At 42.2% G+C, this 11,950-nt stretch overlaps 1 protein-coding gene across 1 annotated transcript in view; it reads left to right on the top strand.

Moving 5' to 3' along the window:
* LOC138973972 (uncharacterized) overlaps nt 1–11,557 on the top strand; it is a 50,615-nt gene extending 39,058 nt beyond the window's left edge. Inside the window, exon 8 of the mRNA XM_070346667.1 lies at nt 10,982–11,557. Within this exon, the coding sequence (XP_070202768.1) occupies nt 10,982–11,010 (29 nt within the window). The 3' untranslated portion in view covers nt 11,011–11,557. The remainder of the gene's footprint in view (nt 1–10,981) is intronic.
* Nucleotides 11,558–11,950: the final 393 nt, after the last annotated feature.

Here is an 11,950-nt window from a genome sequence, read left to right as displayed (position 1 = left end):
CACTGATCTGCAACTATTGAGGCCAATCATCGTTTTCGAAGATGCATTTGAGTCAAAGCACGATAAACCAATGCCCAGACTTGCCAGACAATATCTTGGAATAACAGACCAATACTTTTGTGTGGAGTTTTGCAAATTAACAAGCCAGGAAATCATAAATGAGTTGTGCATATCTACTACGTTTATCATATTCAAACTACCATAATCTTGTTCTTTACACATAACTGTTCGTCTTACTTTTTCAAATGCGCGCGTATTTCAATACTTTTTCTTCCAAATAAACCTAAACAAAATGGAATTAATATGATGTAACACATGATGAGGTACTGCCAGAGACTGGAAAATATAAACGAATTGAGTAATAAGAAAGGTTTTAACAATACAAATGTTATCTTGTATACTTACATTTATTTTTGACCAATTGGCGATTATTTGTTGTATTCGTTGAATTTTCTTTGACCAGTTTTCCTCTAAAGACGATGCGGGTATATTGTTTGGAAAAATAAATACTTTACGTTTCCATTTAAGACCAAAATACTGATCTGTACACAACGTTTTGGACCCTATCCACATGGCTTCCGTTCTGTTAACATTTACTTCCAAGTTGGAAAAACGTTTAAATATATTCAAAATGTACAACGCCCTTTCTAGATCTATTTTATCATGCACAAAAAGAGTGACGTCATCAGCATATAATAGCAGTTTTAGGACCGTGATTGGTGATATCTCAACGTGTGCCATAGGCAGATGGATACCCTTAATAGCTTCATCAGAACGAATCTTGATCGCCAACATTTCAAAGGAAATAACAAAAGCCATTGCCGAGAATGGACATCCTTGACGAATGCCAGTTTCCACAGGAAAAGGTTCGGATATCCACCCTGTATAATTAATACAACTTTGACTATTGTTCATCAGGACAGAAGCCCATTTTTTTAAATTATCCCCAAAACCAAATTTATCAAATGCAAACAAAATATAATCTTTGGATATGGAGTCAAATGCACGTCGAAAGTCAACTGCTAATAAAACTACTGGTTTATCCATTGTGTTCATAATATCTATGGTATCATCAATGAGTCTAATCATGTTACTTATTTTCTTCCTTTCATAAAGCCAACTTGATTTTCATGAATAATATCACCTATTACAGTGGAAAGTCGCATTGCTAAACATTTTGCAATTATCTTGTAATCTGTATGTGTCAGAGATATTAGTCTCCAATTGCCGAGATCGTCCCTAGGTAAGTCTTTACCTTTATGAATTAAGGTTAGAACAGCTTGTTTTTGAGTGGTCGATAATTCGCCATTAACAAATGATGCTACAAATGAGGCATGAACTACATCCCTTATCTTCAACTAAAATACTTTATAAAAACAGGTAGTGAGGCCATCAAGACTTGGGGCTGAATCGTTATTTAATAATTTAAGGGCAATAGTTAATTCGTTCCTTATAATCTCCGAGTCCAATTCACCTTTTTGGTCATTGGAGAGAAATGGTATATTTAAATCTTGTACAAATTCGTTTGCGCTCATCTGGTTAAATTCCGCGCTTTTTTCACATGAGTCTTTAAAAAATCGTACTTGTTCTTTCATAATCTCTTTCTGTGTATTAAATACCCTGCCGTCTTCTGTCTGTAAATGTGAATGCCCCTGCTAAGGAGCCTTCTGTGTATTTAGATTCTTTTTGTTTTGCTTGTGTTTTTTAGTCTTGCTTCTAGCTTGACTCGCATGCGACTTTCCGTGGTGGTGGCTTCCCCTTTTTGTTCTTTCACTTTTATTATCTTATCTTACTTTTGTCCCTATTTGTTCCCATTTTGCAGCCACCTCTGTAGGTTCGCGTGCGGGTCTAGCTCGCTCTTTATCTTTTATTTTTCTTTATTAAGTATGAGCGTCCTGGTACGACCTTTGTTTTTGTTGTACTGACATTTAAATATTGTAACGAACAGACTAATTTATAAACAAGGTAGTGTGGCCGGCGTTTTTCTGATATTAATTTCATGTGCCTGTATGGCTCACGCTGGACAGCCTATGGAGTTTTTCCCCGGAGAGCACGGGACGCATGTTTTGCAACAGTAATATTGTAGTAACGCGCAGTATTTTTAGTTCACCTCTGTGGTGGATAGCCTGTATTCGTCGTCACTTACTGGGAAGCCGTTCACGGAACAAGATGTTTTAGGATAGATAGATTTTTTTTGCTCTGTTCCGGGGCCCAGTGTTTTCTGCCAGCCTCCAGTTTTGTTTTAAGTTATTTTGTAGTTCAGGTTCAGTTGCTCGCCTTGAGTCTGTTTTAGATTATTGATGCTGTCAAAGTTTCCACCGCTCCGCGCTTCTCGCTCACCGCTCCGCGCTTCTCGCTCCATGCTCCACGCTTCACACTCTACTGTTCTGCACTCTCACTAAGCTAGTTCTTTCTACTTCACATTTTAGCTTTAATTCGCTTTCTAAACTTAGATTAGTTTTTCCGCCACGCTCCTATATAGGTTACTTAGCCTCTCCATAGATTTATGTTTAGCCTTTTATATATTGATATTATGAGCTGATTCCGAATTACTATGACATCGACATATTCACAATAAACTTTAATTAATGTTCCAATTCTAGTGTTCGTTTTGTTTTGTGAGCGCGTCGGTTCTTTATAGCACCAAAATTACATCCTCCAGAATTTATATAAGCCATCACAAAATCTTACAGCTACTCAAGGGCAAGCACAGTGGAAACTTTGATATTTTTTGGAACATTTTGGATTGTTTTCGACAAAGAACTTTATGAACTTTTGTAGGCCTGTGATTAGGGCCACTGACTTTTGAACTTCTTATCCTTACGGATCTTGTGAAGAGATCATGAACCTTTTGTCTTAAAGGAACTGTGTTTCGCATCTAGCGAACAATATTTTAATTTATTTGTCGGGCCCAGAGCAGAGCAACTTAGGCTTTATTTTAGGTTTGTTGACCATAGCATTGCACACTTCGTACTTCGTATTTTTCTTCCCCTCTAGTGAGTGACCCGAGGTGTGCCGTTTTGAATTTTGTTTCTCTATATTTCGCAAGTCTTTGTTAACCTCTACGTTTTCACTTGACTTAAAGTATGGATGAGAAATTACCTTCTCATGAGAGTGCCGAGCTATCCCCTTACACTTTGAAGTTAGAAAGGGATGAACATTTTGCTTCGGACACTGATAGTCGTAAGTATGAAGGCGACCGTGATGGCGCTCAGGGAGAGTCTCTAGCTGAACCCACTCAGACCCAAGACACTTTGAATTCAGATAACTTTCCCTCTCAAGCTGAACATTCTCCTACACAGGAAGGTTTAGGAACTGAGCCCTCCCAACAGGCTGCAAGTGCAGAGCATCTCGCTCAACGAAGTAGAGAAGAAAGAGGCCCCGCCATTGTTAGGGCTAGACTTAATGCTGAGGTGAGGGAACTGGCAGACAAGTACTGGGCCATAAGCCGAGCTCATAAGAATACGATCAGCGAGTTGTGCACAGCCTTTAGGGAAACACCAGACAAAAGAAGAGCCCTTAAAGCTCATAAAATAACCCTCTGTGAGCGCCTAGATGAGCTGAATGTAGCGAACTCGAGGCTTTGTCAAGTGGCTGAAAGTGATGTTGCTATAGAAGAGGATCTGAGCGATATGCACATGCAAACGGAGACGCTCAAAGAACAATACCGCAGTCTCTTTCCCAAGTTAGACCCGTACGCCTCCAGCTCGGACTTGACTTCCACAGTCGCTTCTGGAGGTGCTAGAGAGGTTTCTCTAGATGCTGCTTTGGCGGTTAGTGCAGCGAGATTTAGGTCCCAGCAAATGGTCGCAGATGAAAGGGCTAGACAAGAAGAGACTCTTTTGCTTTTAGAGGAGAAGGCTTCTAGGTCTAAAGCTTTGGCGGCAGAGAAGAAGGCTGAGAAGAAGGCAGAGATGGAAAGAGAGTTGGAAAGAGAGTGTGCTCGTTTAGAGAGAGAAGCTCAAGATGAAAGGTTAGCTTTGAAGAAAAAGGAAAAGGAAGTTAAGACTGCACTAGAGAGGGTGGAGAGAGAAGGCAAGATGCAAGAAGAGCATGACGTTTTTAAGATCCTTAAAACTGACATAGAAGACCAGCAAAGGGCTAGAGAAAGATTCATGCCCCAACTACCTCGTGACAGCCCCATTGATAGGTACCTAGGTACTCACAACCCCCTGCATGTAGGTACACACTCAGAGAGCATAGGAGATGTGGCGGTAGGGTATGATAGGCACACACAGCACACACAAGATACATATAAGCCTGCGACAGCCGACACCTACGCCCGCCCGCGTCACCAGCCGGGAGCCAACACCCTCGTCTCTGCGCAACACCAGCCTGCGGCAGCCAAGCCTGGACTCCCGCCACTTCAGAAGCCCACGGAGGTCAGGGCTTATGCCCCTTCGCATCTCCAGTCGGCCGCCGAGGATATCCGCGACACTCTTCGAGGCATCTCCAGGACCCTTGCTCAACCTGTCTCCGCTTTTCACCCACTTCCAGCAGCGGTCACAGCCACGGCTCCTACCACTACGACGATGACTACAGCCACCACGATGACGACAAGAGTCGGAGGCCAATTCGCGACCTCCTTTCGGCCTCAGTTTGTCAAAGCTGAGATTCCAAGCCACGAAGATCGTCCTCGCCAGATCTACGCGCCTTCCCGTTTCCCTCACAAATCCCTCAATCCATCAGCGAGACCTTTTCCCGGGCCTTTCCCTGGTCCTTTTCCTGCCATGACCTCCCGAGAGTCTCCGACCTATGTGCCAAGCTTTGCATATGGGCCTTCTGTCATGCATCCTCCCATGCAAACGCAGCAATATGACCACGCTGCAAGCTTTGCTCCTGACACTGACTACACACAGCATGGTTTTCAAGAGGCTCCGGTCACGAGCCCTTCAGACGTCTACTACGGGCAAGATGCGTACCTTCCTCAGATGCAAGGCCAGCCAGCGCTCTCCGAGGGTTCTGCCCTAGCTCGTACTCTAGCTGAGGCTCTCCTGATCAACAGGTTACCGACGCAGGAGCCCACTACGTTTTCAGGAGATCCTTTGACGTACCCTCTCTGGAGGTCCTCATTCACTCTTTTGATTGAGCGGCAGGGCGTTTCTGCAGAGGAAAAGCTCCTCTACTTGGAGAAGTACTTGGACGGTCCGGCGAAGGATGCGGTCAAGGGACTCTTTCTGATCAGGGATGCCCAGGCCTATCAGCAGGCCCTTCAGACGTTGGAGGAAAGGTTCGGCAGTTCTTTCGTCGTTGCCAGAGCCTTCCGAGAGAAACTAGATGCATGGCCGGTAATCAAACCCAAGGATGGACAAGCCCTCCGCGCCTTCTCGGACTTTCTTGGACAATGCCTTGTGGCGAGCCGAGTGATAGGCCAGCTACAGAATCTTGAAGACCCAGCCTATCACAAGACACTCATGACTAAGCTTCCAGATTGGTTGGTGAGAAACTGGGTGCGGAAAGTAAACAAGACCAAGAACGAGAAGAAACGCTACCCTACCTTCGAGGAGCTGTCAGCTTTCATCAAGACAGAGGCAGACATCCTTTGCGAGCCCCTTTTCTCCTCCAGCAAATCTGCCGCCTCTTCCACCTCACAGACCGCCAGTTCAGCAGTCCCCAAGAAAACATCGTACAGTACGGATTGTTCTACTACATCTGCATGTCAAGAGTGTGACAGATGTCAGCACCACGCTAAAACTGTCCTGAGTACGAACTGCGACGAAGTCTGTCCCTTTTGTACCGTTCGTTTTCCGACCAGCTCTTCTTCTCATCCTCTACTCAGATGCCAGAGGTTCGATGAGATTCCCGTTGAGGACAGGAAACACTTCATGTACGAAACGTCCTTGTGCTTCTCCTGTGCCAGAAAGACTGACCATAGAAGTGTAGACTGCACTACCAGGGCGATATGCGACAAGTGCCAAGGCCCACATCTCACTATGCTGCATGGAGCGCCTAGCTACAGGAAGAAGATTCCCAATCAGCAACGGAATGCCCAGGGACCGCCAAATTCTTCAAGGTTTGTCTGTATCAGTCAAGATGCCCGTGTTTCTGCCTCTGGATCAGCATTCGCGACGACCAACAAGTCAGACAGACCAGTCAGAGCTACCATGATTGTTCCGGTCAGAGTTTCGACGAAAGAGAATCCCACGGTAGAGCATACGACATACGCGCTGCTTGACACCATGTCTTGCATCTCCTTCGTTACTGAATCTTTGAGTGACAAGCTGAACACTCATTCTGAGCCAGCGTCATTGAGGCTGAACACTATGACTTCTCAGAACACTCATATCGAATGTCAGAGAGTGACCGGATTGTGTGTTAAGGCCCTCAACTCCAATGTTTCCCACAACCTGAAAACGCTCTACACGACGGACCATCTCACCAATGACACTGAGAACATACCAACATCAGAAACCGCTCGTAACATCAAGCATTTGAGTCATATTGCCAGCGAGATTCCCCCGTTGCTCGAAGGCTGCACTCCCGGGTTGTTGATTGGCTACGATCATGCAGAGCTGTTCATGCCAGAGAGAGTCATCAAGGGAGACCCATACGCCGTTCTCACACCGTTGGGTTGGACGATACTGGGACAAGTGTCGCCAAAACAGTCTGTCCATGACGTGATGCACGTGTCTTTAACAGAACATTGTCTCAGCGAGTACGAAAGTGAATCAGTCGCTTCCGTATATCGCACGACACTCGCTGAACCCAGCATCTCCGACCCCCTCCATGCCATGGAAAGGATTTTGAGAAGACCACTACGAAGAAGACTACTACGAAGAAGACCAGTACGAAGAAGACCACAACGAAGAAGACAACGACGAAGAAGACAACGACGAAGAAGACCACGACGAAGAAGACCAGTACAAAGAAGACTAGTACAAAGAAGACCACAACGAAGACGACCACGACGAAGAAGAAAGTGGCTTCTTCCCCGACGAAACGTTGCTGTCGGAGATGTCGTCGTGCTACGTGACGAAGCCGTATGCAGAGCAGATTGGCCTCTTGGACTCGTGACGGAGGTTCGCCCCAGCGACGATGGACTCGTGAGAACCTGCAAGCTCAAGACTGTCAAGGTCACCTCGAAGACGAGCCATTCCACTTTCTACTACTGGCGCCCCATCTCTAAGCTGACCGTGCTGGTGAAGGCAGACCCGGACACCCAATGACTTTTCCAGTGAACGTTACTGTTTCGACAGACCGTTTGTGCATGTTTTGGTCTGACGTAATCCGTTCGCCTTTTTTGACAGGTGGCGCTGTTTTGATTTGGGGAGAAAATTTCGTCTTAATGCAAATATTTGTTGTGACTTTGTGATTTCTCTCCATTTGTATATATGTTTTTGGTTCCGCATTTTGGAACGAAAGCTCTTGACAGAGGCAAGCGCTTAATGAATCGGTTTGTTTAGTCCTTCCCGCGTGCGGATGCCTGTGCTTATGATTAAGACGACTGAAGATGTTTTTCTTTTGTATTTTGTAGGTTGCGACTACAGTCTTTCATACTGAGTTGCGGGTTATGTAAAGGTGTAAGAATAATGTTGACACGATATGTTGACAGTGACGGACCGACGAAATATGATGTTACATTTGTTGAAAGAACACGTGTGATTTTTTAAATTGAGACTCATTGAGAGTGCGTTTCGAACAGCTACGTTTTGGATAATGCCAAAAGGATTCTGTAACGTTTCGGATTTTTGTATTTTGAACCACGTATGAGAGTGCGTTTCGAACAGCTACGTTTTGGATAATGCCAAAGGATTCTGTAATGTTTCGGATTTTGTTTTTGAACCACGTATGTATTCGATGATTTTTGTTGATTTTTTATGTTGACTTTTGTAAAGACTAAGATGTCTTCGAGGGGGGAATGTGAATGCCCCTGCTAAGGAGCCTTCTGTGTATTTAGATTCTTTTTGTTTTGCTTGTGTTTTTTAGTCTTGCTTCTAGCTTGACTCGCATGCGACTTTCCGTGGTGGTGGCTTCCCCTTTTTGTTCTTTCACTTTTATTATCTTATCTTACTTTTGTCCCTATTTGTTCCCATCTTGCAGCCACCTCTGTAGGTTCGCGTGCGGGTCTAGCTCGCTTTTTATCTTTTATTTTTCTTTATTAAGTATGAGCGTCCTGGTACGACCTTTGTTTTTGTTGTACTGACATTAAATATTGTAACGAACAGATAAATTTATAAACGAGAGTGTGGCCGGCGTTTTTCTGATTTTAATTTCATGTGCCTGTATGGCTCACGCTGGACAGCCTATGGAGTTTTTCCCCGGAGAGCACGGGACGCATGTTTGGCAACAGTAATATTGTAGTAACGCGCAGTATTTTTAGTTCACCTCTGTGGTGGATAGCCTGTATTCGTCGTCACTTACTGGGAAGCCGTTCACGGAACAAGATGTTTTAGGATAGATAGATTTTTTTTGCTCTGTTCCGGGGCCCAGTGTTTTCTGCCAGCCTCCAGTTTTGTTTTAAGTTATTTTGTAGTTCAGGTTCAGTTGCTCGCCTTGAGTCTGTTTTAGATTATTGATGCTGTCAAAGTTTCCACCGCTCCGCGCTTCTCGCTCACCGCTCCGCGCTTCTCGCTCCATGCTCCACGCTTCACACTCTACTGTTCTGCACTCTCACTAAGCTAGTTCTTTCTACTTCACATTTTAGCTTTAATTCGCTTTCTAAACTTAGATTAGTTTTTCCGCCACGCTCCTATATAGGTTACTTAGCCTCTCCATAGATTTATGTTTAGCCTTTTATATATTGATATTATGAGCTGATTCCGAATTACTATGACATCGACATATTCACAATAAACTTTAATTAATGTTCCAATTCTAGTGTTCGTTTTGTTTTGTGAGCGCGTCGGTTCTTTATAGCACCAAAATTACATCCTCCAGAATTTATATAAGCCATCACAAAATCTTACAGCTACTCAAGGGCAAGCACAGTAAACGATCCATAATTTTCATATTAGCTTTACTTTTTTTCCAAATTCAAAAAGTACTTTGTGTTCTTCTCACCTTCTTCTATGAACTGAACGCGAGAGCGAACTTGGGCACTCTGGGCTTCTTCCAATGAAAAGAGCTAAAGCTCTACTTTAATTTTTTTCTCTTTTTATTAACAGATTCAGATCTTATAGATTATTTGCTAAAAGAGTGTCCGTTTCATCCAAATCCTTCTGAAGAGAAAGCTGGGAATTATTTAGTTTTCGCTTTCTTCCTGCTGCATAGGCTGTGCAAAATTCACGCATTTGAATTTTTAATAATTCCCATTTTAAGGAATCACATAAACATTTATTTTGCAACAAAAATTCATCAATCAAATTATTCATTAAATCAACAAAACCTTTATCTCGCAATAACTGATTATTTAATTTTCAGTAAGAAGGTCCGCGTACTATGTTCACAAACTGAATGTTCAACTCAATTAATCGGTGATCTGTATGTGGTACTGAGACCATGTCACAAAATAATGTTTAAACACACAAGCCACCAGAGAGAAGAATATAGTCAAGTCGACGGGCTATGAAAGGGCTCTTCCTGCTCCAGGAAAACTCCTTTTCGTCGGCATGAAACAAGCGCCAAACATCATTCAAATCGTTACTATGCAAAACATTTTAAAATTAACAACATCAGACTTTTTATGTTTTTCACCACTCACAATATCTATCTCGTTATTCAAAACACAATTGAAATCCCCACACATTATTTTCTCACCTTCGAATTCTTCGAAACACGTATTAATAATTGACTTTTTTCGAAAGAATTATTAGGAAAATAAATATTCACCAAATAAAGAAAATCGTTTTCAAATGTAATTTTCAAGCACAAAATTCTCTCTGTTTTAAATACTAACTCTGCTTCACCACCAACACTTTTTTAGGAGAATAATTTGTCCCGCGACCGAGTGTGACACGCACACGCCCTCTAACAGCATATGTTTACACCGATCGCTTCTTGTGCTCAGTACATTCACTGCGTTACCTTCTCAAGAAACGCACAACTTTACTGGTGGCCTGTGCCGTTTTGTACAGCGCTTGGGTGGTCTACTTAACTCTCCCGGCTGAGTTTGTGCCTAGCAAGGGACATCACAACTCTCGGGGCACCTTGTTCTATATGTGGTGGTGTCCCTTTTTAAGATTACGCTAATAACTTGATTGTTCTGTTGAGATCAATAGTGTTGATAAAGGTAATCTGTCCAAGGTGCCTTTTGTGGTATCTGCTTTGCTGTTGTTGTTGTTGTTGCCCGGACTTCGGTATTGCATTTCAGCTTGGTGGCTTAAAAATTAATTAATGACTTTGGTCATTAAAAATCTGAAAATTATAAAAAAAAATAAAAATTTATAAAACGATCCAAATTTACGTTCATCTTATTCTCCATAATTTTCTGATTCCAAAAACATATAAATATGTTATATTTGGATTAAAAACAAGCTCTGAAAATTAAATATATAAAAATTATTATCAACATTAAATTGTCGAAATCAATTTAAAAACCCTTTCATCTTATTCCTTGTCGATTCCTGATTCCAAACACATATAGATATGATATGTTTGGATTAAAAACACGCTCAGAAAGTTAAAACAAAGAGAGGTACAGAAAAGCGTGCTATCCTTCTTAGCGCAACTACTACCCCGCTCTTCTTGTCAATTTCACTGCCTTAGCCATGAGCGGTGGACTGACGATGCTACGAGTATACGGTCTTGCTGAAAAATGGCATTGCGTTCAGTTTCATTCTGTGAGTTCGACAGCTACTTGACTAAATGTAGTAATTTCGCCTTACGCGACTTGTTTTTTCTTCTTCTTCTTCTTCTTCTTCTTCTTCTTCTTCTTCTTCTTCTTCTTCTTCTTTTTCTTCTTCCTTCTTTTGATGATGGGGTCCTGATTTGTCCTATAATTATGGTCCGCTGGACCCAAAAAGAAACAATTAACTAACTAACTAACTTCGTATGATGATCTGTCAAGGTATAACTTACAGTGTCACTGATATGTGTGTTTCAGGTGCACGCTACGCAAACGCTACTCGCTGAATTCAGACAGCTAAGTACAACATCTGTCTTTTGCATTTTCGAGTATCCCCTCCCATCACACTTTGTCTGACTTGCTATATATGACCGGGGAAGGAAAGATGCTCTTAAAAAGAATAATTAGTTTTTGATGTTTGGACGTTTTGTTCACTTTAGCTTCTCTTCGCAATTATATGGCTAAGTGTTGGTAAATCCATTTGTGCATATTGCATTATCTTCTTTCGAAGAAGAGACGAACTGTATTGTTGCTTCAAGTCTGAAAGCTTATAAACAATCACACTTATCATTGAGTTATGGATTGAATAATCGTATGAGCAGTTCTAGTTATAGGTTAATTGCATGTTGTTCAACGTGACCCGTAGCAAAGCATTGATTTTTAGTTTTGGCGTTTTATGGAACATTATCATTAATACAATTCATAAGCCTATTTTCAATGCACTCTTTTCTTGTTTATATGTTTTACTTTTGCAATACAGTACATATTGTTTGCTAATTGCTTTACAAATACAAACACACACACACACGCACACAGACACACACACACACACACACACACACACATACACACACACACACACACACACACACACACGCACACCCACCCACCCACACACACACACACACACACACACACACACACACACACACACACACACACACACACACACTGACGATCCTCTTACTCACATTTATATGTATAATTGTTAGTGAATGTATTTGTGCATATTGCACTCGTTTGTTCGACTGTATTATAGCATGTTATGGTTAACTTAATGCCTTTAATATGTTAAAACAAATGTGTAAACTATTTGATTGAACAAGTGACTATTTTCAGAGACAATCTCAATCGTTTCCACCAGCAGAATTATCGATTTGCAGTTTTGTCCTTGTATAGATAGCATTAAGTGTTAAAATGAAAGTGTTCTTCACAGAGTACTTGGTA

This window comes from Littorina saxatilis, linkage group LG8 (genome assembly GCF_037325665.1).
Source record: "Littorina saxatilis isolate snail1 linkage group LG8, US_GU_Lsax_2.0, whole genome shotgun sequence".
NCBI lineage: Eukaryota > Metazoa > Mollusca > Gastropoda > Littorinimorpha > Littorinidae > Littorina > Littorina saxatilis.
The sequence above is the reverse complement of the archived record's forward strand: the minus strand, read 5'-3'. Positions and strand labels throughout refer to the sequence as shown.